At 35.1% G+C, this 26,922-nt stretch overlaps 1 protein-coding gene across 13 annotated transcripts in view; it reads left to right on the forward strand.

Annotated features, from left to right (window-relative positions):
• CDH8 (cadherin 8) overlaps positions 1–26,922 on the forward strand; it is a 241,265-nt gene that overhangs the window by 121,916 nt on the left and 92,427 nt on the right. For all 13 annotated transcript variants that reach the window (XR_004406766.2, XM_032990673.2, XM_032990674.2 and 10 more), the window contains one exon: positions 23,263–23,557. Coding sequence is in view for 12 of the 13 variants with exons in the window: in XM_032990673.2 (XP_032846564.1) it covers positions 23,263–23,557 (295 nt within the window). In the remaining variant the exon portion in view is untranslated. The remainder of the gene's footprint in view (positions 1–23,262; positions 23,558–26,922) is intronic.

A 26,922-nucleotide genomic window follows, 5' to 3' on the forward strand; every position in this document is an offset into this window, starting at 1 on the left:
TATTTCAGTCTGGTTTGTATATAGCTGCTTTTAAAATTATTCAGTGTTTCAGTTGCTCTTGTGAAGTTTACATATACTTTGAGCATGTCTGTAAATCAGGACTTGCAGGTAAAGGAATGCATATGTATATGTTTTGACAAGTCTCAGGGCTGGATAATGTATTCAGTTTTAAAAATATAATTTAAAAATAATGAAAAATCAACCTTAGTAGTACAGGCACTGTAAAGGCCAAGGCAGGAAAGTCAGAGGTGTGGCATGCTCTCTTACATGGGTCAGAACATATGCCATGCCATCTTTCTAAAGAGCTTCTCCATGAACTTGTACAAGCATACTGTATTATTTCTGATACAGAAGTGGCACTGTATGTCTTTTTCTGTTGCATTGTGCTTTACTCCTACTGAAATGAACTTCCACAAACTTCGATATATTTGACATTTTTATTGTGTTTGGATCTTTTTATCCTATAAAACTGTGTCCTTTGCACATGTTATTCATTATTCACAGGGTCATCTTCAGAAGGTTCAAGAACTTAGTGGCAGTACTTCTACTATAAGAATATGCAACCTTTTTTCTCATATTTATTTTCTCCCTCTATATATTCCTTTATGTTGATAAGGAAACCAAAGTTTGAGAGATGTAAAAAAATAAAAACAGTCCTATACTATTTAATTTCAGTTTGTTCAAGTATATCATATCTGTGCTGACCCCATGTTCAATATTGCTATCATTAAGACAGATTAGAGAGTGGAAATAAAGAATTGTGGGAATAGCTAAAATGAAGATTTCAGATAAATTAATTTTTATTTTTCCTGAAATATATTTTCACAAAATTGTCCAACTGTTGTTATTTAAGATATCAGTCAACCTCACAAATTTGTGAGACTTTTACCATTGAAAATAGGAACTTCTGAAAATTAGGGTTTTTTTCTAAACTTAAGAGAATGATATTTGAGATTAATAGAGGCTATGTGCTGTTTTATTTATTTTACGTGAAAAGGTCCATTGTTCTTGAAATGCTCTTTGAGTTCAGAGAAACATTTACATTACAACACACATTTTATTACAAATTACTTTTACATAGACATGCAGGTTGGTAGCAGGGAACTTGCTGCTTCCCTATTTCTTTTAGTATTCCTCTTAATTCATTACATTGAGCTCATGTGTCATAAAAATGTGATGTACTTCACTGAAAAACTGTGAATATATACTCAGAAATACACGGTTGCATGTACCCTGAGATGAGAGAGTCTCTCTTAGTATCTATATTGGCTTTTCAAGCAGCAATAAAGGAAACTCTGTAATAATAACTGAACACTTGTGACTGGCAAACACCCTTCTGCAGTTCAGAACTGGAATACGAAAGGACACTGTGGGAGGCTGGCCCATTTCTGATGAAAACAGTTTTTAACAGTGTGAATTTATGAATCTACTCAGTGCAAATTAGAGTTTATTATGCTGAGAGTCTAAAAAATTATGCTTCATTTATTAAATTAAAACACAAATTGTATTCAGATATGACTGGAGAGTTTTGTTAGACCTTTCTGAACGTCAGAGCTGAGGCTGAAGCCGTTGACTTCCATTATGGGAGGTAATAGTGAAAACAGGACAAGCTGCCAAAAACTTCCCATTCTTTGCTTGATTGAAATGAATGTGTATTTGGAACAGCACCTGTCAGTTTCCCAATCTGTGCACTAGAGAAAATGATACTTGCCTATTTTGAAAATACTGGATTTGTTTAAGAAAAGCTTTTCATAATTATTTTGCCCTATAAGAAAGCTTTTGCCCTTTTAAGACCATTCCTCCACAACATGGGTCAGTTACATCTAATTGCTGCAAGATTGGAAGCAATGGCGTCTACTGTTGTAGAATCTGAAGTAACTTCAAATTTACACTGATACGGTAGGAATTGTAACATAAAATTCAGGCAGATTTGATACCTAGTCACACATGACTCTAAGGCTGATTGCCAGATTTTGATATCTAGTCTGCCAGCTGTACTGTGCACTGCCCAGCTCATTCAAACCATATGCCTTGAGCAAACAATCAGTAAAGTGTGTTAAAAGCTCTGAAAAGTACCACATTAACCATAAGTCAACCAGCTGCATGCACTGCCCTATTAATTTGGATAAAAGCTTACCCCATCAGAACTGATTTTTTGACTTCTTTGTTCTAAAAATATGGCTTAAATATAATTTGTGTATCTGCAGTTAGGTTTACAGCAAAAATTACATACTATATGCAAAATATTATTGTAATTCTGTTTAGGCCTTAGAAGTTTCCCTAGAGATAGAAGAGTCCATGACAAGCTTTTGTGTAGCTTGAAAGGAAACACTCATTCGTGGAGCACCCTAAAGCCTTTATAGCACATTTTCTTTATCTCTTGAAAGAGTCTCAGTCAGAGTAGAGTGTTCATTCTTGTGCCATAAACAAAATGAAAAATGTATGTATTGTTTTTCCTCCTTTGGTTGTATTTGGCTTATGCTCTCCCTGGTTGAGTAACTGTCCTATGGCTATTTGCAAGAGCAAGTCAGGAATTCACTGGCAATAATAAATGTGTAAACTGTGTATGTGTATGACTTCTTCCATGAAGTACTGCATTGTTTCTACACTTCTATACTTAGCTATGTATTTTTATTATCTGCATATTAAAATAAATGGTGAATATGAAAATAAGGAGATAGCATTGCCATTGCAGCTGGTTGAAAATGATACTTTATCAGCTGTCATCATATTTCAGAATCCAAAATAGTACTATTTTAGATTCAATTTTGTAAGGTTTAATAAGAAAAAATAATGCATATTAATAAAAATTTTAGTAGTATCTCTGAGCTGGAATGAAATACTTTGCTCCGAGCAGTCTTCACTAAATAAAAAAGGGTAGCATGTATATTGTGAATGAAACATTTTCGTTGCTGCTTCTTACCTACATAGTTTTCTGCTTCCATCTTCTGAAATATCTTATCAAGAGAAACTGATGTTGCAGCTGATAACCCAGAACAGTAGAGCAGCCCACTGGGGTTAGTTTCCTGTTTTTCATAGTGCTTATGGTTAGGCCAAACTGAGGCATAATTAGGCAAGTAAATTTGATCTACTTTCTGTCAGTCAAACTAATATTGTACCATTATTAATATTACTCTGCAGCATTGGAAAAAAATCTTTAAATACTAGGGTAGTAGAAGATCTGACACACTTTTATTGTTTTATTTATCTGTTGATTTGTGCATGTTCTCACAGAAAATGTAAACAAATTACAAGAACACAGTTCCACTCAGCAGTGTTTGGAGTGTATGCAACAGATGTAACATACCACTGTTGATCCTTTGTTGCTGTTCATCTCATCACATCACAGATCCCTGATGACTTTATTATATAATTTTTTGACTCAGCTTGTAGTTTCCTTTTACCTTCTATTCCAGATCATTGCAGATGGACTATATCTTGAACTAGTGCAAGTTATCTTGCTGTTCTACATGGCTAAAAGGTACTAAAGTTCCTTTTCATTTGTGCAGCAGTCTTGCTGTCCTCTAAATTCTGGTCCCCAGTACTAACAATGTCAAACATGTAGTTTAAGACAATGGCATAGTCTTAGAGCTTTACACTTTCTATTTGTGGTAGAAGTGGCTGAAAGTTGAAAGGCATTTTGCCAGGTCTTGACTGTGGTTACAAAGTGTTAGGACTTTAGGTCTGCAGAGACTTTATAAACGTGTATTTATATCAGTTATTAAGTTCACTTCAGAGTGGGGGATATGGCTCCCTGCAGAAGTATTCCTCCAGTGTCAAACTGATACTACACTGGATGGGAGCCAACAGTGTCTAAACTTGCTTTTAAAACCTGAATCTGGAAAGCTTTTCAGAGAATACATCTGTATTTCTAATTTGCACCTTGAAGGATGAAATTGACTGGAGAGTTGGTGAGAATGAATAAATTGATTCACAGTGGGTTGACAACTCCCTGTGTCTCACTTTCTGTGAAACATCTGTGGGTGATACCACCACAAAATTTGACTGCTGGTTTGCAAGCTGGTCTACTAGCACTACATGATTAAAAACCTGTTATTCAGATATATGCAACTGAATTTGTGGCACTGTTTTTCAGATTACTTTATGTAACTTTGAATGGGTGATAAGGGGACTGGAGCAGAGAAAGGAAAGACCTGTTTCTTCAAGAAATGTTATCTCTGCTCTTCTGACTCTCACAGATGTGGAACTGGAATAATGCAGCATAAAATCAAGCCCAGAACTGATAGTAATAATTTATTAAGAAAATATTTTTCTTTTTAAAAAGTAATTTTCTGGTGAGTTTTGCTTTACAGCTTTAGAGAGAAAAATAATGAAGATGACTAAGTTTTAGCAAATATTACAGGATAAAATTTCTAGGAGCAAAATTATTAGATGCATTCATTTGTAAATATCAGTGATGCTGCTGACAAGTTATATAGATCACAACTCTTCTTGTCATGAGTACTTTATTATTTGAGTAACCATGCAGCACAGCACAGAATTTAGATTCCCTGAGAAAACAATTCACAATGTTTATGAATGTGCTAGCATTTATATTTATAAAATTATGAACTCAGAAGAAATCATCAATTTCTAAAATACAATGCATAAACACTGAATACAGCTGTTGTATAAAATAGACAAGTAGGCCTGTGACTCAAATGCTCTTGCACATAAAATTAGGAAAACTAAAGATTTTCCTAATTTGTTTCTATTATAGACTGTGTAGACTCACCTTCATGACACTTTAGTCTATGATGAAGGTGCAGAATGTACTCAGAGAGCATCCTTATGTTGAGCATATTTAATAAGTAGAACTGTACTATTTGGCTTGCTTCCATCCTGAAAATTGTCCGATTTCATACATAGATGAAATGAGACAAGAGACTCAGATGTCCTGGTAGTCTACACTTGGTGCTGAAGAATGAATGAATAAAATATATGAAATTCTTAGCAACTATTTTTTTACAAAGGAAAACATAAAATTATGTAATTATACAATATTGGCATTTAAATTCATTCAGCCCTTGTAGAATCTGCCCATGGCTTTTTTTTTTTTTTCCCCAGACAGACATTTTTGTAGCTTTATTGTAAGGAACAATTTGCTGTATCACAGCTGGCCATCACTGAGGCATTGTAGACTTAATTCCATAGACAGCCTTCAGTGAGGCATTGTCCGATTCATTCTTAGCTGAACAGTGCCAGGACACATATTTGCTTATTAAAACAATGAGTAGTGTTTTATGTGTACTTGTATGTGAGCACATGCTTTATTTTTTTCAGGCTAAAGGGAAGGACTATTAACCACAAACTCTAGAGCTTCTGATTTTATAATTAGAAATCAATTGGGCAAAGCTTAGTTTTGCGTATGTGACCTCTTCCCATGACTTTATCCCAGAACGGTTTTTGTCCTGAAATGATTTGCTTAACAATTTTACATTAAGAGCTAATCTATTTGCAAAATCAGTTTGAAATACTAAATTAACCTGTGTGCTTTTGGTGGCCACATAGAAAGATGTTTAACCAACATGGAATTACCTGAATGGTTTATTTGTAATTTATATTTTAATCTCATTGTTTATTTGTTTTAATTAAAAGCTGTCACAAATCTTGTTAGTGGTGCAGAGTTGCATTGACTTTGGTAAGGGCATGGCAGGGCCAATTACATCCAGAGTTTATATTGTTCCTTTGTGTCCACAAGGAGGGTGAAATGCAGCTGGACTCTGTTATGCCAGACAGATTGCTAAAAGACATTTACTCAGCTGATTTGGCCACCATGGGCCGGTATGGTGGTATGGATTAATTTCTGTCCTGATTGCCCTAGTATTTGGGAATCCTCAGGTGGCATAGATACAGTATTTCCTATTCCACTTATTTCTGGTATTGTGCACAGAGAGCATTTTAGCTCTCTAAAGAGAAGGTATATGACCAGTGTATTTAATTCTAACGACCTTCAAATTTAGGGGTGGAGAAAGGGGACCCAACAATCTGTTTTTTCCTGGAAGGTAAGCTATAGTTTGTAGTAGCCCACATTCCATATTTCATCTGAGTTCCTAGCAGAGGGAAGACTGAATGCAGGGTAATGACACTGTTGCTCATTTTTCTGTCTGAACGTGCTTGATCTTAGTCAAATGTAAACATAACAACAAGGTAATGAATAAAACATGTTGCTCTTCTGGTTAATTTTATGTTGGGAATGGGAAGCTCTTTCCATGGTAAAGGGGAAATTTCTGATTAATAACTCAGTGCAATTGTTTGGGATTTTTAATTCACAGTAATGAATTTATTGTGGTGATAAGAATTCACATCTGGGGGAGCAGGAACCGAGAAATAATCTTTATTTTCTTCTCTTTTTGTCTGAGATCTCATTATCTGTGCAAGCTTATTATTTACTATCCCATAGTAATACTTTTTGAAAATGCGCAAGAATATCTGAGATTTGTTGTGTGATAGGGCTCAATTGAATCAGATCTAAGTAACTGCAGATGTGGTTGCTTTCATCTTTATCAGCTTAAGCTTTTGCACTTAAAGGCTTCTGTAAGTGCAAAGCACAGGCACTGCTTGGTTAAACAGAGCTACGCTTCTTAGCCTGTCAAAAATAATGCTACCTTAATTCAAACTTACATACCGCAGAACTTGAAGAAGTTTAGATATGTATCAAGTAAAAATTCCTTTCCATTTTTTATAATAAAACAGGGCACCAAAACAAAGAAACTTATCAAAGCTCTTGAAGTTTAATTTTAGTTTTCTCAAAAGTGTTTTTTCTTTCCATGTGAACAAATATAATATGAGTTCTTCCTCCATTCACTTGTTTAAAATAAAGAAATCACTAAAATATAAATAAAAATTTAGCATCAAAGAGCAACTTTGTCAATATGGGCATTTGGGGAGATTCTTAGAATAATGGAATGATTATAACATTGGATTTCTGTTCACCGTTGGGATACAAAAATATTTGCTACTACACAGCATAATAAGATATCTAAGTGCATTTTTGCATTTGAAATGATGGGAGAGCCTACTAGTGCAGCATAGGTAAAAATGCCTTTTTTTTACCTTGGGTTTTGTTTTGTTTGTATCTCCATTTTTGGTTGTTTGTATTTCAGCTAGACATCATGGCACATTCAGAGGAGAGTTGTTATCCTTTCTTTTGATTGCACTTCTTGAAAGGGCAAAAATAATATGGACTACATAACAAATATATCAGGTTGAAAGGAGTCTCAAAAAACAGGGCTGGAGATTTCCAAAAGCCAGAGCGAACTCATCCTAATTCGTTTGCTAGTAAAATATATTCAAAGCAATAACAGAAAGGGCTGTGCACAGGAGTGATTGGATTTGCACGTCAAAACTTGTATTCTAAAATTCTTTGGCCAAGTTAGAATCTGTGAAAGATAAGCAGGAAGAAATGGTTAAGAAGTGACCGCTGAAGAACAAAGATGATGTCAGGTCTAATCATGTCTTTCCTTTCCCAAATCTCAGTCCCTCAGCTTTCAGGCATGCTTGCATTGACCCTTTAACTTAGGTTAAGTTTATCAGGCTTCTTTATAGTATTTGTTATTTATGAAAACTTGACTTTCCTCATAATGATATCCTATATAAGATGAGAGTATGTTTTTATCCCTAGAAAAAATAATCAGTTGGATCCCCTGTAGTAATTTTGGACTTGGCCTGGGATGATGAAAGCAGGAGAGACCAAGTCCAGGGAACTACTGTAGTGCCTTATCAATCAGATGACACCAGTGGTGTACCTGTCTAAGGGTTCATTCATCTAGAATGGCTCCTGTAGTTTTTTGCTTTGGTACAGTTGGTTTGCACATCCTAGTCAGCAGAGTACTCAACAAAACTTTTAGATGGATATTAGATAAAGCAGCAGGATATTCATTTATACTCAGTACCCCAAATTATGTAAAGAAAAGACATGCTAGGAAAAAAAAAAAAAAAGGAGAAAGCAAAAATTGAGAGATTGGTTTGACTGAACATCTGAGGCTTTTCCACTGTGGGATGACCCTGTCGCTTCCCTGTCTCTGAAGACTGTCAGTTGTGCTGGTGGCAGGAGTTGATTGTGCGCATCCGTTTCAGAGGTAGACTTCTGCAGTGCCTTGTGTCTCCATGTTCTTTTGGACCATGACAACACGTATATGTGATTAATAGAGATTGTTTACTGGGGAAAAACTATTGTCTTCATAAGTGAAATTTCTCTGTGTTGATTGTGGATTTCTGAGTAACTGGAAGGGAATTCTGTCACTGGGAATGAGACGAAACTAATCTAGGAGAACATAGTATATGGATGTTTATCATCCTGTCATATAGTTCAATAACTTTCATTACAAACTACAAAAAAAAAAGTTTAAATAATTTAAAGGTCTTTCTAAATCCTACACAAGTTAAGAAATGCTCTCAGCAGGTATTGTAAATGTGGATTTTACTTCAGTCTTAACTCGTTCTGCTGTGATTACATATTCAAATTGTGCAGGCAGCTGCTAAGTGGTAGATGTGGTGTCCTTTATCACAGAAGCACAATACTTAATTTTGTTCTTTAAGATATACTAATTAGAGATATCTTGATCTGTATAATTCTAGAGCACAATGTAAGATCTGATTTTAGAGATATTAATATGTACTAGATGAATGATTACAATGGTCGCTTAGCTTCTGTTAATTTGAAGTCTTTAAAGCATTCAATAAAATGAGTGTTTGCTGTCCACCCGAGTGGAATGCCAATTCTTGTTTAGAACATTATAATGTTAAAAAGAAAGTTCAATAATTGTCTCCAGCAGGCTCATTTGCATTATTTCTTCATAGTAATTACATGAACAATAGGGATTCTATACCTAAGAGCAAAATATATGTTGATCTGTATATGCTGAAATATAATCACAGCAAATATGTTTTAATTATGTTTGTGATGCTGCGGAAGTAAAGGCACGGCAGAAAGCTGTTGTAATATCTGCAGAATGAGTCATAACATAAAAACACTAAAACATTAAAATAAAGCTGGTTCTAGTAAAGAAAATAATTAAATTATAATAAACAAAGGGAATGAAATTGCTTTATTTTTGTTGGAAGTAAAGGTTTAATTGGAGGATTTGTGTAGGCAGCAGGAATGCTTTTGCTTTTAGAGCAAATAAGAATTTAATTTTCCTAGAACTCAAGTGCTTTTTCTGAGTAACAGATTTTAATTTCCTGCACAGTTTTGAAAAGTTGAAGAGAAAAGATATTTTTGCGTCACTCCAAATAAAAATCTTTTGAACATCAAAAAATGTTTTTGGCTAGGCATAGTAATTTCTTGTTACATGAAAAAGAAACCCATAATACAATCAAAAAAATATTTAAAAGGAAACATTTTATTTACATTTTAAACATATTAAAAAGCTAAATACTTTAAAAGAATTAAATTAATGCGTATACAAGCATAAAAGGTTTTTGAATGTAAAATAACTTTGAATCATTCTGGTCAGGAAATGTTCAGAAAAAATACTGCATTGGTCTTTTCCCAAACCTGGGAGAGGAGTGGTTAAAGTAATTATCACTGAATCATTATTCTTGTCCAGAAATTACAGGTGAAAAACTACATGCAGCTGTAAGGGTAAGGCTGGTGTTTTGGGTGTGGCTTCTTAGTGATCTTGAGCAGCGGTTATTAGGACCTCCAACTACTCAGTTTGTTCTGAATATTGGGCCTCTTTATTTCTCTGATTCTGTTACCTCATCAGCAGAATGTGAAGAAAAATTAATTTTTGCTTTGCAATGGTGTGGTGATGCTTATTCAATTACTGTGGTGATACATTAAGATTGTGGAGCGATGTACATGATGTCCATCTATTAACATTTAGATGATGATAACGTTACCTTGATTGCAGGAAGACAAATCAAAAGTTACCTCTGGTTTGTACAAAGCTCTGAGTGAATTGCTGGTGTTCAGAATGTGTGATCACTCTCAGCATTGCACCCTGGGGCTGAACGACACGGCCAGTTTGATGATGACTCTCTTTGCTTGGGCTATCAATATAAAGTGTCACTTCTAGAAGAGAATCAGACCAGAAGAGAGCTTTAGCCACAGGGAGTGAGAAGAAATGATCTTGGCAGTAAGATTCCAGGCAAAATAAATAAGGTTTCGGAATATTCTTAGCAAAGAAATACACTCACTATTGAATATAATGAGATCCAAATCAGGTATTACTTCTGGGAAAAAAAAAAACACAAACTCAGAGGCTTTCTATTGATCTCATATTCTATATTCATCTACAGTCAAAGAAGCTGTTGAAATCTGTGTTATATTTGCAAACAACTTGTGGCCCACCTTTCAGGAATGTAATTCCTTGAATTCTCCTTGATTTTAACTATCTGCTATTCTAATGTTTTTCTTATGCAGATTTCTTGGCAGAGCTTCTTCCCATCAAGCAACTCCCCATCTCTTTGATGGTGAGGGACTGCCTCTCCGGTGTTTCTCCACACAAGCTTAAAAGTTCAGTATTGTCAAATCTCTTGTAGACAAGAGTAGGAGAAGCAATGATAAAGTATTTATCAAACATAACACTCTCCAGGTACCCCTTGAAGTGAATATAATCACAGGTGTACATAGATTGTTGGGGTCTTTTTCCTCTTTGCTTTAGATATTTGTAAGGCTGTGGTTTGTTTGTCTTTTTATAACAAAAAACAAAACCCAACCATCTTGCAATCAATAAACTAGCATCTGGAAGTTAAATATTCTCAGCTTCATTTTCTGTGGCAAGATTTAAATTGCCTAACATTCATGTAACTTTTTCGTACGTGTTTTTTAGGAGCCATATGCTTGGTATTTACTTCCTTTTGTTTCTTCCTGCTTTGCCATGTGTTTACTCTAGATATTTCTATTTCTTGGTTGTTTTCATCCTCCAAACTGGCTCATGTTTGGTTTTTGACTTTCACTACCACTATCCGTTTGGAACTATATCTCAGCAGATAGAAGAAAGCTGAGGTATGAGGATTTTTTTTTTCTTGTGACAATATAGCATACTTTAGATGGATCCTTTTTTACAGTCTTTTAACATTTTCTCTATTATCAATCACCTGATCTGCATAACCTCCTTCCTTTTTATTGGTAAACTTTTAAATATTTAACCCTTACATTGAAATTATTTTTTTAGCTTATAAAGAGTAAGTACACTGTATATAATACAACTTCACTACTATCTTCAGTTCCATCTTACAAACATATGTTTTGTTCAGGTCTAGAGAATGGATGGAATTAATGTAGTAGTCATCTAAACTGCTAGAATTGGACTGAGCAGAGACTGGCCGTACTGGCAAATGGCATGCAAAGGTTTAAAGGTTTAAAGTGAATGCCAATCCATGGTATTAACAGATCAAGTAGAACTGAATCTTTAAATAGGCAGTTCTAGCGATACTTATGTGTACTACAATCTCCATGAATGTGACTCATCTGTAAGGGTCTGTTAATGAACTATTAATAACAATTGGCAAACATAAGAATTTTTTAGTCTTTCTGGATTCTTTTAGACTTGGAACTGTTTGTTAAACCTGTATATCAATAATATATGAAATGAAACTAGAATATATAGCTCGCGTAGGATCTCTGCTTTTCTTAGGAATTTCTGTCCTATTATAGGAGATGTAAGTGTTGCAGTCTCCCAGAACTGCTGTGTGTTTTCTCTTTTTCAGGTTGAGATTATTCGGGTTTTGTGCTCGTTCGAAGAGCAGGGTTATATTCAGGCTCATTATTTTTTCTTGAAAATAACATTTGAGCTTGTTCTACCACTATGTCATACTTTCTCATAGCACATAGGGAAAAAGGAAAGGAGACTGGAGAACCCATGGAGTTTCCCCGTTTAGCCACCTTGCTAACGTTGATTCTGTATAATCAGAAGCAGTTAAGCACCAGTCTGGTGAAAATTATGGCTCCAGTCGTTCTTGTCCTGCGGGCTTCTGTCTTTTTTCTGAGAAAAGCTACCTATTAGTAGAGTTGGCATAGCTGAGACGGGGAACTATGGTCCAGCTCATTAACATATACAAACTCAGAAACCAAGTGTAGTCAGTTGTGAGATATTTAATATGGCTTTGAATTTTCAGTATGGGTAGAAAAAAAATTTGGTTTAATCATGCTGTGACTGTGATTTTTGACTGGCCATGATTCCAATTTATGCCAAAAAATAGTTAACATTTGATAAGCCAAGATGCATTTGTTAACTGTATCAGGTTTTTTGTCAGAACATCCATAACAGAACTGAGCAACAGTGCATTTATACTGCTAATATTTTGTTGAAGACCATCATACAGAAAATTATCGTGGAATGGTTTGGGCTGGAAGGGACCTTAAACTTCATCTAGTTCCAACCCTCCTGCCACAGGCAGGGACATCTGCCACCAGCCCAGGTTGCTCCAAGCCCCGTCCAACCTGGCCTTGAACCCTTCCAAGGGGGGGAAGCCACAGCTTCTCTGGGCAACCTTGTCCCTTGAAATTTGAGATGAAGACTCCTCCTGAGTTCCTCTGTCTTATATCAGATCCTAAAATCATTCACATTAAAAAAAAAAAAAAAAAAAATCATATCTGGACTAGAAATTTATGCAAGAATTCGGCCCCATTTTTTTCCATGTGTTTGAGCTGTACTGAATCTATAGGTGGTAATTATAGAATTTAGCCAATGTCTTAGAAACTAATTTCTAAAATTATGTATTCTGGGTTCATTCTTCCTTGTCTATTTTTCAGAAAAGGGGAAGGGGTAAAAAAGCCGTTTGATATTTCAAAATAAGCAGAGGAAAATGAAGTAAGCTCAGTAAAGGTTGCAGCACACAATATAACAGAACCCTTGTGTCAACAAGGACCTCTATGTGTTATTGTAATACAAGTAATTAATAATAATTATTTATAGTTGAGTACTGGCTCTGCAGTTGTCAGCTGCCTAGCTAACCAGCTGTCATTTGATTCTCTCAGTAGAGTTATTTCAGATAAACATCAGGGATCTACATAAGATATGTGGATTTTGTGTTATTCTTGTATCTAGGTTATAATTTCATAATTTAAAAACTTCCATTCTCAATAGTCTACCTTTTTCTTACCTTTTTTAAGTTTTGGTTTTCTTTGGGGTTTTTTTTTGTCTTTTTCTGAGCCCTTCCAATACGTATTTGAACTCATTTTATTAGAGAAACCTCAGCAGAGTGCTTGGAGATCTTCAAGGATCTCCCTTACGCAGCTGTTTCCTTCCTTTGCTGTTCATGTTATGCCCATTATGTTCCCTAGTGAGCAACCTGGTAATCAGGTCTTTGAAGGAGGGGGAATACACATATTATTTGAGGTCCTGAGAAATCATAATATTTCTTTGCCTCTTAACTTCAGTCTAGTGCGTATTGTGCATCTTCTCTGCTACTCACCACCCCAAAAGATACTAGCGCAGGATAGCTGCTTGCCTGTCCTTTCTAAGAAGAATGTACCGGTAGAGAAATGCAAAGAACAGCTGAATGGGAAGAGTATAGTGTGAACCCCATATGGGGATTTGGCTGTTCTGTGCTCACAAAGTGATACGAGCACTACCAAGCTTGTGTGGGTAGAGAAAAATGATGGTGATTCAACCATCATTAAATTAGTACAGATGTCTCCTGCAGCCTCCCACAGTAGTCTTCACCATGAGCTCAGATGACTTGGATAAAGGTCTACACTAAATTATTGCTAAGTCTGTATGGGTTCTGGCTGTTTTGAGATTGACATACGTTGCACACTTACAGCTTTTGTGATACTGATTTGTATACAATTTGTCCGCATTCATGCCGAGCCTGAGTTTCTTTTATGATGGGACATTGACCACATTTTGAATGCTTTAAGTCACAGGTAGGATAGGTGTTTACAGCAAATGACATAAATATTCCAAACAGTGCCTACACTTATAATCATAGCACTGCTATTTTTTCCTCCTTGGAAACAGGTCAGGTTATCTGATGTGCCAAAGAAAGTGATAATTGTCACTGAGACTTCAGTCTCAATATGTACTGAGAAAGGGACTGCAGGACTCAATACAAGTTGCTAAAGAATCAGAGGTAATACATTGCTAAATATCAAATGCTGCTGGAGTGGGCACAGTTGTTTATTTCTGCATATTTATCATTGTCTATGTGTGATGGTTTGTGTTCTCCTCATCTCTGTCAGTTCTTCCAGAAAAGCATTAACAAAGGCAGAAGCTGTGATCTATCTCTAGTGCTTGTAAAAATATTTCAAATGTAATGTTACTGCAAATTGATCTCATTATGAGAGACATAACCTTTGCAAGTCAGTTAGTAAGGAATTCACAGGAATGCGTGACTTAGTGGAAATGCATGGAAAATTACATTAGGAAGCGTTGAAAACCACACAAGTGATGTGGCAAATAATTTCTTGTGAAACTGTATGAAATCATAATAACTATTTTCAACCAGATTCTTCTGAATAACTTACAATTCTGCATGAGTTATCCCTAATAAACATCTAACTGCAAGAAAATGGGGAAAAATAATGAAATTATTCTCGTGTTATATCTGTTTATTCTGATGTATGACACTCTGATGTTACTATGTAACTTCAAACATTGTAACTCCAAAGAACTAACACTTTGTTTGACACCTCATAAGGACTTTGCTCTGTAGCATTTCCTATCTGTGTTTATTTTCACATTCCAAATAACTTGAAAAATATTTTTAATAAGAAAAAATGTATACTGTACACATGTGCACAGTGTAAGTACACTAAAATAATTTCTATTATCACTTGTAAGCAGATAGTTTATAAGTTAATCAATATGTAAGTACTCACAATTTAATTTTTCAGTTCTCTTTATTTCACTTGGTTACCTTCTCAGCAGTTTTCAATTTTAGCTTGAAGCTGGCTGCATAGCTGATGTTTATATTTCTGCACTGTAGATGTGTTTGACAGCCAATTGCTAGAAAAGAGCTTTATATTTGCACTGCCAGCTTTACACATTATGAGGTTTTAGACAGTACTTACTTCCTTATGTTCAGACACTGAAGTATACTAAACAGTCATCTTAAGTTTGAAAAATTACCTTCAAAAAAAGGTAATGCCTTCAGGTTTGCTTTATTAAATAACAGTGCATTAAATAACAATGCATTCTGCATGGATTTGAAATTCTTTTATTACAAAGGAAGATAAATTAAATGTATTATCACTGAGATCTTCCTAATCTGTGTGAGCAAAGCATGATCAGAAGCCAGGGTGGTGAAAGCAGCTGAAAGCACAGCCTTGAAAGACTGTAAAATCATGACAACATAAATATGCTTAAATAAATAGAAATATCCTGTCATCTTTGACCACACTGGCCTACTGTACTTTTTTCTGCCTTTGCTGATCTAGGCTATAGCTTGTCTAGTTTGACAGGTTTTGTAACCAGCCTTCAAATTACTGCTGTGGGTATGTAGTGTTTAATTTTTTTATTTCTCTTCTGCAATCCTAAGAGTATGTATTATAGGATATTGCTCTGACATTCACTTGAGAAAATAATTTGAAAAACACAAAGAGGTCTTAGTGCTCAAGTGCAATGTGCCCTGTGCCTGAGAATGAAGCCTAGCAAGTTATAACAAGCTTTTAAAGTGGAAAGAAAAAATACAGCTCAAAAAACATGTAAGAAAAGCTCAGAACAGTGTGAATAAGATGATGATGATTAAAGGAACAAAAGAGTAGGATCTGGTATATAGGAACTGCCGAACTTCTGGCTAGCATGTTGAATGGGAAATTCCCATGACTTATGGGTTTTTACAGCCTTCCCTGTCTTTTATCTATACTGAGGAAAGAGCAGCAAGAAGGACTCTGCTGGCAGTAGAAATTGTCAGCCAAAAGGGAACAGTCTTCAGGAGTCATGTTTGGAGACTTCATGCAATCTTACAAGTAGTAGAAACTACAGCATAGCTGGTGTCCAGGAGTGACAAGATGGAGGAGGGAGTAAGGAGGAGGAGGGAGGAGGCTTTACTGCTGTTTCACTGAGTTAGGAAAAGAGTGACAAGTGCAGGAGGCACTGTTAATTATAATGCCTGAAGCACTGGAATTGTTAATATAAGTGCTTGAACCCAAACAGTAGGAGATGACAGATGGATACTTTTTTTTTCCCCATAAAGACACAGAAGTGGGAATATGTTTTACAAGACTAAAACTGCATGCAATTTTTGAGGCTCTCTATACCCAGCTTTCATATCTCCTCTGGTGAACCACTATACACTATAGTTGAAATAATAGAGAAGTAAATGAGATGGGGAAAGGATTCCTCTTTGGCAATATAACACAATTTCATTGCATGTTTCCAAGTATCAGAAACAGTTGGGTTTAAAAGAATCAAGACCTTTTTTACAGGAGTAGTGTCTGCTGGAACACGAGGAAGGAACAGCAGTCTGGGTTCAGAAATAGTTACACGAACTCCAAGCTAGGCAGAAAGCCAACTACAAAAAGGTGCCAGCCATCTGAGGCCACTTGACACAGGACACTTGGGCGTTAAATAGCTGCAGAAAGCAGTGACTAAAGGCAGCAGTCCAAGCTGCGGTGGGACACAGGTCATATGTGGTGGCAGTGTTCTCAGGACAGAAGGGAAGACAGATGGTATTCCCAAGTGGAAAGGGCCAAGGCCAGAACTAGGAAAAGAGAAAGCTTTAGCTATCATCTGGTTTAACATAAGGATTACGAAGAAGCAAGGTATATAGGAAATACATACAGAAAAATCAACCTGATACCATGCTTTGGAATGAAGATTGCAAAGAGTGAAAACAAATTACCTTGTCTTTGTTGCCATCACAACCACTGAAGATGAACATGTGATTGTGGATTTTGGGAAGACTTTGTGTCTGGGGAGCATGGTTTCTTCCTTCTTAGGGAGTTCCTCTGGCAGGGAGAACAGCTTCTGTGAAACAATACCAGCAATACATAACAATCCTAATTAAAATTAATACTCTGATTAACTGGAGATAAATACATAGACCTGTTTAGGAATGGCCTGGAATTTTTTTCCTAATGTAGGTCTTTGTGAGACCAAACGTGTTTATCTCTTCCTCTGTTTCTCCCATCTGTAAAAACAAGTACAGCTATCTTTTTTCTCCCAAGACACTGTGCAAAAATATATACTAGATAATTTTTTATTCAGCCTGGTGAGGAAGGTGATACATGACATGTACAGAAAGGACCAATGGTGCTCTAACCAGGAGGGACTTAGATCAAGATTCAGTTACATTCTTGAGCACTTTTCTTGCATCAGTTAGTCTTAATCAGTGAATTAGAAAAGATTGTTAGTTCCCAATCTTGTCTTCAGTTTTTAAACAGTTCACTGTAGTGTATTATAAGATGATACCAAAAGGTAAGCAATGAAAAGCAGTCTGTGCACAGTTGTAGTATGAATATAAACAGAGACAAAGTAAGCAAATCAAATAGAATAAAAAAGCAGTAGTGAAGAATAAACAGAAACATAAAAGAAGCCATCTGTAATCAAAGATACTCAAATGACATGGTAGGAAACTGAGGCAGACAAAAGCAGAGATTAAACTCTTAAATTAAAGCATGAAGGGTATTATTGCTTTAATTCTCATTGTATATGGTTATGAAACTGCAGCTGAGAAGTGTGAGCAGTAATGTCTTTTGACAGTTACTCCAGAGGCTTCAAGTTACATGATTCTCGTATCTTAAATGAAACCTTTGTCATCCATGGACACGTCTGTTTCCTTTCTAAAAGTGTTCCAAGTACTGACATTATGTCAGGTACATCAAGTCTGTGCCCCAATTTGTTATTACCCTGAATAATAATGCAGAATATTTAGTTTTCCTCTTCCCCATTATGGAGCTATAATTCCCATTACTAAAGATGGGATCATCCTATCCATAGAGAAAATTAAAGATTCTATTAAACTGAAATTTCATTCACTTTATTAATTCTGTGTTATGTGCAAATGAATTGAATCTATCTATAATAGCTTAATTATGAATGATTTTTTAAGCTGTGGGACATCAGTAAACGTGCTCATTGTCCATTACGTGTCAGAGCACATCAACAATACACAAAAACACCTTCTGTAACACCTAATGATGTTCATATTTTTAGAAAAAGAAAACTTGCAAAGTCACATACAGAAAAAAATACATGATGTGTAAGGTGCATGACAGCTTTTGAAAGCACTGAGATATATATATAAATGATTGTAAAAGTCACTAAAATCCTCCCATACTTCCACAGAATGAGCTAGAGCTTCTTAGAACCCAGCGGTTTTGGAAGAGTTATAAAAGCTGAAAATTCTGTCACTGAGTTCATTAAATTGGGTCTGCCTTATAAATGAGGAATTATATTACAAGGCATAGGTAAGAACTAGAAGAACCTGAAGCATTTGGATAGTGTTGGTGTGTTATGTGTATATCTGCCTAACATCAGGTGAAAATCAGTTATGCACTAGTTAATTCCTTAAAAAAGATTCCTGAGTTAAGAAGGAGAGGAATGATACAAATTTTAAAATGAAGTTTTAAGGTAGGTCAGACTATGCATCTTCCTTGAAAATGTAAGGGGTAATTCCCTTGTAATTATACAAGGATGAATTAATTACTTTCTAACAAACTCAAATAAAAACTTGACTAGATAATTCTGCCTTCTTTGTTCTTAATTAAAAATGTCCATGAGCATTTTTCATAATATGTAGATTTCCCCCCTGTTGTGAATTATTGATATATTTATGCTTTTTTTCTAATATGAGCAATTTGAGGTTACAAATCCTCCCTTTGATGACATATCACATTAGGGGCTAGTCTATTTCAAGTTGTGCATCAACAATACACCTGGGGAGGACTTGAAGTGCCCAATCTTACTACAAAGGCCTGTCAGCAGCTTTCTGCTAATTCTGGGTATGGACCAGACCCAAGTGCATTATGTACTTTCCTGATGGTGAACACATGGCTTAAACATGAAAGTCATTGTGCTGGACAAGCTGTTGTTTTGACTACCATTGATTTGCCAGGTATCTGACTGAGAGCAGGTGAGACAGTTTCCGTCTGCAGAAGAGACTCATAAATTTCTCTGTGTACTCAGAATTGCAAAAGAACTTCACAAATCTGGGTTGGTGCTCCTGCAGCCATTGTCTGAACATTAAGTCCTTGGCTGTGTACATAGTTTTGAACCAAATATTTGTTAAGAAAATGTGGTTAAAAATATGAACAAATATCTATGGAATAAGAGAATTTAATATCAATAACATGCTCATGTATTTGGTTTTTTTTTTACTGCAGAATAAATACTTATACATCTACAGAATATAGAGGCTCTCTGAATAACTTTAATCTCTGTAATTTCTCACATTGTTTGTAATTATGCATGTTTATAATGTATGACATAGGAGACTGTAAATATACGTTGCATATTTGAATAGTGTGTTGGCAATACTTTTAGATAGGCATTCATTATTAGTGAAAATAATGATAGTTTTGTGGAAGTACACTGTGTGTGCTTTTACCATTAATACTGGATTCGATGATTGTCATCTGTATTACAACATAGAATAGCAAAGGACATAATAATGATTAGAAACTGCACCATTTGCAGGGTTCATTTTGTATTAAGTTCATTTTTTTAGGAACGGACCTGTACTGTGGCTACATGGGAGCCATTAGTAGGGTATTAATACAGGGCACCTGCATCACCATTAAAACCAAGAGAGGATCCAAAACCTCCTGTTGCCATAAATCCAGGCACAAATGGGTGATGGGATTGCATCTGCTGCTTTAAGGGAGAGAGATGTTTGAATTTATAGTCCCACAGGCAGGGCAGTGAAGGAAGAAAAAGATTTCACTTCCTTTGAAGTCTAATTAACTGAATCTCACATAAAGGAAGTGAGTTTGACTCACTCTGAATATGATTAAATTTGCCAGTAAACATGCTTTTTAGTTTGTTTTGAGATGCTGTCTAGTAGTGGGACATAGGGGCTAGCTATAGATGTCTCCTTTTTTAACTAGAAAGTCTTGTTACATTTATTGATATTGCTCTGAAAAATAAGAGGTCAGCTTTCAAGTACAGGCACAATAAATAAAGCTCTGGGTGTGGAAAGCAGTTTCACATTTCCAACTTTTGTGAGGCTTTTTCAGCAGAAACCGATATTCATTTATCATATTCATTATGCCTATCATTCACCTATACCCTATATAATTATGTGTTTAATGATCTTTAACCTTCACATGAGCACAGCTTGCTGAAGCTTGATGATTGCTGTAAATTATCATTCACATCTGGTAGAAAATAGGAAATATTACTTGGAAAAAAATAATATGCTCTCTGGTTTAGAATTTCACTTCAGTTCAGTGATTTAACTTTCTAAGTAGAGGATGATGTTTTAATCCTAAATCCAAACAATGAAATTATTTTGGAAAAATGGCTCTTCCATAGCTAATTTTTTATAATATTTTGTTATTAGAGTGAAAGAACTTCAAAACCTATAAAAGATACTTTAATCTGTCAACCTGGATGCTCACCATAAAAAGTACATATGATTTCAGTAAATGCTGTATTTATGGCTTGTTTTTTTTTTTTTTTATTAAAGATCTAAAAAAAAAATTACTATAATTTTTGCTGCAATTAATCTTTGGGTAAAAAAATGATCTGCTAATCAGACTTTCAACTTTGAGATTATAAAATGCTTTAAACTCTTCTGCTTTTTGTTTAATGTTTAGCCCTTTGTTTTATAGTATTTCAAATAGCAATATCTATTTCATTCTTTTGGTACAAAGGACTTTAACTTATTAGAAGAAACAATTAATAGTAATCATAGGCTTCTTTTAATTTTAACTGTTGGTATCTTACTAGCACTACTAAAGTTTTATGGCTCTACATTAACTTATACCAGAACTGATTTATGAACTGTAGCTTCTGTTGGACAGTACAGGTAAAATTTACGCTGGAGATTATACTGAAAATAACAAATTGGAGAGTCTTCCAGCATTCTCAAATATCTGTGTGGGATATCTAGTTTATCCAGCCAGTGCCGCCTCAGAAATTCAGATTATAGTTTTTCACTCTAAGTCTCTGTGTAGTTGGGTGAACTGAGATGTTCCCAATTGCTTTGCTGAGTTGTGTGTGTCCAGAAAATGTTGTGATATGACATCACTGTGGTCCAGCTATTAATATGCTGACAAAACCTTCATATGTAATGTTAATAATGTATAGATTTTATTCAGGGGTCAAAGAGATGCTTAAAGTATAAACAATCTGTTTAAGACATAAACAGATTCTGGATTGATTTTGACAGGCTCTAGGACCCTGAAAATAATTTTTTATGTTGCTGACACCTAGATGAAGTATTATCCTGCTTGTAAGGACAATAATCTTTAAGATTAAAACCCAAAAGTTTGTATTAACATGTCTTACTGAGCACACAAAACTGCAGTACCAACCTACAGGAGAGTTCTGTTAAATTAACACAATATAAATTATGCTGATTGTTCTCAAGTAAAACCTGATGGCAACTGCAAAAAGGAAAACAGACTGAGTTTTTGGGAAAAGGATTTAGCTGTCACTGGATGTCTGTGTGTATGTTCATGTGGGTTGGCTAGGAAGATTAAACTGGATTGAGTCATTCATATTCATAGACAAAGTGCTTTCAAAAAGTTGTTAAAACAATAGTGTGGTAATAATGTGTTGCCCAGCAAAACACAGAGGATGAAGTTACACCTCTTGTAGTAAGTGGCAGTTCTGCTGGTGTTGCAGAGCAGAGAATACACCAGTGGCCCAGGATTTTGTATGTATAATAAACCAGATCAACTGGAAAATCAGACCTGACTGCTGTTGTCCACTGTGCTCATTGCAACAGTTCACAATTCCTTTTTTGTAAGGTGCTGTTAACGAGTTTTCTAACCCTTATTCCTGAATGGCTAATTTGCAGATATAACTGTATGTGACCAATTATCTACTGAAGAACCTGCAAAACCTACTTCTGGTATGACATAAAAATCTCGTTGTGGCTTGGCTATAGCCAGCATTACAAGAGTTTTTTTCACACCTGTTTTAATATCCTAATACAGATTCTTATATCAAATGACAGTGCTGTCCTGCCCTAGCAACTACTTCTATCAATTGAAGAGTAAATTGCATAACCAGCAACAATTTCTATTGAGCTGTCTGCACAAAAATGAGCAAACAGGAACAAGTCTGGTAGTAGTTGTTGTAAGTCATGTTGCAGCTATCCTAAACAGGTTTTATTTCCTTCAGACTATCTTTTGTGAGGCAGAATAATAATAAATGCAAGTTAAATTTTTAATGACTTGTTATTAATTTTTTTCATTGTTCATATTGAGTGTCTTAGATTTACTAGTAAACAGAATTTAAAGTACTATTACTGTACATTTAAGAAATTATCCTGTATTTTTTAATGTGTTGACACTAATACATATGGTCCATGAATTGGTGCACGTGCCCTCGCAAATTAAAAATTATTTGAGATAATCTGATACTGAGTACTTGGCTCTGAGCCTACAAAAAAAAAAAAAAATCAGTGCAAGTCCTTTGTCTCCAGTGTTCTTCAGTTCAGGCTTTAATTAAGAAAAAAAAAAATCAAAGTAAAGAAAACATATTTTTCCCATACCGTTTCAGATTGTTATAATCCTATCTTGTTTTTTTGAAAAGTCAAGTACAATCTAAATACTATTTTTTCTAATGGGGCATTGAGGAGTATGGGAAGATGTGTGTAAGGGTTCTTCTATTTTTGGAAACCTGCTTTAACAAAGCTTTCTTTCAGGGGAAATACTGTTAGAATAAAGATCTTAGAACCTTTTAATTTCTGCTAACAGCTGAGTTATGATATGGTTCTAAATTTCTGTGAATGCTGTCCATTACAACATTGACATAGATGCCAGTATTCAGACATTTTCAATGACCTGAAAATAAGCTGAAAGTAGTAACTAAAAATAAGAAAGTAGACTAAAATAGATATTATTGTTAATCCTTCATTGGTCCTTTGATCTAATAGGTCATTTTATGCTAGTTTATTTTGGCTGATAATAGTTCTGAAGATATTTTCATTTTATAACAGGGACTTAAAATATATATAACAGCTGCTTTTAAAATAGAAAGTCTAATTATGCTTATGATTACATTCACTTTTGATTAGTATGCATACAAATCCCTACTCTCCTTGTGTATTCAAGATGAGATATGGATCACTGGTACTAAGATTAAAGTTCAAAGTAATACTTTGTCCAAATGTATGGTTAGACCAATGGAAAAAAAATCTGGGTGTAATTTTTGTCTCTAAAATGGATTTTTTTTTCCCCCCTCCCCCTTTTAGTTACACACAGACCTGGATCCTGGTAGCAGCAAAATCAAGTATATTCTGTCAGGAGATGGAGCTGGAACGATCTTTGTTATCAATGACAAGACTGGAGACATTCACGCAATGAAAAGGCTTGACCGTGAGGAAAAAGCTGAATACACTCTAACAGCTCAAGCAGTTGACAGGGACACAAACCAACCTCTGGAGCCTCCTTCAGAATTCATTATTAAGGTCCAAGACATCAATGACAATGCCCCAGAGTTTGTTGATGGTCCATATCATGCCACGGTTCCAGAAATGTCTGTTGTAGGTAAGTATGTCTAAACATGGATGAACTTTGATTACTTACAGTTTCAACTGTGCCAGCATGCCATAGAGTTGTTGATGAATAATAAGATATTTATTATGTTGTTCATATTGGTTTGCATATTTTCGAGTATCTTCCTGGCCAAAGCTTTCATCTGTAGCACAATAGTAGAGTCCCTTGGTAGTAAGAAAATGACTAACAGATGTATTAGTGTGTCTTTCTTTGTCCAACAACACCTTAATGGGCTAAATTTATATTCCCCTTATGACGCTGTAGTTAGAGTATTGTTCTTGAGAAGGATTTATCAAGATTTGTTCCAACATGACACTCTAATCCTATTGATATTTTGTTGATGCTTAATTATCTGTTTGTGTATTTTCATATACTTGCAGTATGTTGATACATACTTACTTGTTTTCCTCTATGTGCAACTGCAATCAACCAAAAGCATTGAAATGAAAGATGCTGTATCTGGGAATTGATCTAGAGTGGACTTAGCCAATTAGCCATAGGATTTGCACTGAAGATGGAAGTGGAAAACAGAGAAAGCTGTGGAAAAAGATGGTGAAAAGGGAAATTATCTCTGTGAAAGGGGAGAAAAAGAAAGGAGTAGAAAATAATCTTCTTAATATGTTTTACTTATATTTATTAATTTTGTCGGATTAATATGAATCTATTTCCTCATGGGTTAATATATTAGTATTTGCAAATGTACTTACAGAGGTACATATTTATGTATTCAGGTCCACAGTCCCTACTGATACTATACGTATCAAATGCAGGTGGTCTTTAGCTGTCACTAAAGCAAAAGGGAAGTAAACCCATCAAACCAAAAGATTCAGTTTCAGGGTAATATAAGAATTCAGTGTAAGCAAAGACATGAAAATCTGGCCATGAAATGCAAGTAAATTCTAATATTTTCTAGTATTAGCTTAAGGACAATGTTCTTTTCTGCAATTTGTCTACCTCTGTCAAAGCAAGATAATTGAAGGAGTGCCAATGCACTTTGTAAAATAAAGCAGCACCCTATAAAAAGTTTCAAAAACATCATTCTGTCTAATTTAGTTAAAAAGAGGAGGCATGTGAGGAGCCAGAACTATCCCCTCACTCACATTCAGTACAGTGAGTGGTACCAGGTCATTTTCAAATATAAGCATGGTGTGCTGTTGAGATGGTTGATACCTGAGGCTTCATTTTTTTTGTCAACACTTCTCCAACAGATTTTCACATTTTGGTTTCATTGAATAGCTTGTGTGGAAACAGATACGTGAATTTTCAAGTCTACATGTCAGTTCTTTTACCAAAACATAGGTTTAATTTGTTAAGTTACTTTTAATTATAGAGCAGCACAAATATAATATGAACCTGCTTTCAGAAGATATTTTTGCCAAGATCTAGGCAAGAAAATTGCTTAATTAAATAAAACGAATTTTGAAAAAGCAAAAAAAAAGGAGGGAGTAGGAGAAGGAGGAAGAGAAATTGAAGGCAGTTAATCCTTGCATGAATGGGACTTTTATGAATAGGTATTCTAGGAATAAAAGGAATTCAGATATATGCAGACAAGAAAATATGGTTTCTGATCACAAAGGCTACTACAAAGATAATTTATAAAAATAATGTGTATCTCTGCACATGAGCAATATTTGTAATCCTTGGTAAAGACATAGACCCTGTCCAATGAATATTCACTATAAGGAAGATGAGGGGGAAAAAAAAAAAAAAACAAAAACAAAACAAAACCGGAACTATGACAGGAGACTGCTCAGAACATCAGATGAATAAAAATCTAATGAATTGGTTAACATGAAGTTTAAAAGATGGTAAAAGTGCAATGAGAGGAAGAGAATAAAAGATAAAACATTAATGAAAGAGAGGGAAAGTGAAACAATTGAGAAAAATGTTAAGGTGAAAAATGTAAAGGAAGGTCAGGAGAGATTAATTAAGAGATAAAACTTTATCTAGGAAAACTTTATAGTAGAATATTGAAGAAAAGATTACCGATGCCTGGACATAGTTGTCAATTTAGGGAATAGTGAAAGGGGCTGGCTTTTGGAGGGTATTGTTTCACCTGTTTCCCTTAGCATGGTGGGGAAAAGAGAAACAGTTCTTCACAGAACTGCCTCTGAAGTCATGTAGTTCCACATTTTTACATATTCTTAGTCGGCATGGAAGATTTTGGTCCAAAACAAGTTTATTCTAACAACACAAATATAGGTAGAAATTTGTTATAGATTATCTCAAAGATCTGCCGTTTATTACCTTTATTACTGAAACTATGCAAATTTTGCACATGTATCCTTTATGATTATCAAACTCTGCATGTTTTTCATGTGACATTCCTAGGGGTGCATGTTTTCAAGCTATTTCTCTAAAGAAGAACAAACATACACTCCTGCTCTTATGTCGAAAAAGAAAACCTAATTCTCAGCTGCCACTTCAAAACTCAGAGTTTGCCATTGCGTTACATGGGTCACAAATGACTGTAGAGTCTATGCAGAATAAGCAGTCAAGTCGGTGTCTTCATCTCTGGTAGAACCAAATTTGAAGGCTGGAAAGTTGATTTTGAGAATGTTACCCCTTCACTAATGTTGCTACTTCCTTCTGCCTTCCTCTTTAACCCACAACATCAAGAGCTGTACTAAATGATGCTCCATAAATTATTTTAACTTTATTTAAGTTTTGTTGAGTCCTCTTAAAATTATTTTAACTCCTCTATAATGTTTATAACAAAACTGTCTCCTTTCAGAGTTCAAGAATTATTTTTTTTTTTCGTTTTTTTACCACACTAAGATTATTTCACTTCCATTATCCACTTACTTAATTCCCCTTAAAGACATCTCCACCCACTGCTAATTTCAGCCTTGACATTTCTACAACACAGTCATTACTAGACAGTGCTCTTATTCAGGATAAGTTCTACTAAACCTCTTATTTCCTCAAAATGCTTATACCAATACTGACTACTCTGAAACAGAATGGGAACTCATATGTTATATACATAGCACTTATGTAATGAGGATGCAGTACAAGGCATTTTATTTTTGGACCTCAGTGGAAAGCAATGTGTAAAATACAGATGAACGCATTAACCTTTCATTATTCTGTAATGTAATGTTGGGGTTCTAACACAAAGTAGTTTTTCTAATAAGTACGTTAGAGACTGGTCTTATGTGCTTTGCTAGAAGAGATGTATTATATGAATATCAGGGATATTTTTGCATGACTATCTAGAACATGAATGATACACTGTGGGGATGTGAAAATGTGCAATGTATGTGCAAACTTTCTGCATGTGATATGTATGAATGCATGCGTATGCCAGTATATGAGATTGTCACATGTATATGGCCACAATCCAGCCTGTTTGA

This window comes from Tyto alba, unplaced genomic scaffold, assembly GCF_018691265.1.
Source record: "Tyto alba isolate M040663 unplaced genomic scaffold, T.alba_DEE_v4.0 Super-Scaffold_26, whole genome shotgun sequence".
Taxonomy (NCBI): Eukaryota; Metazoa; Chordata; class Aves; order Strigiformes; family Tytonidae; genus Tyto; species Tyto alba.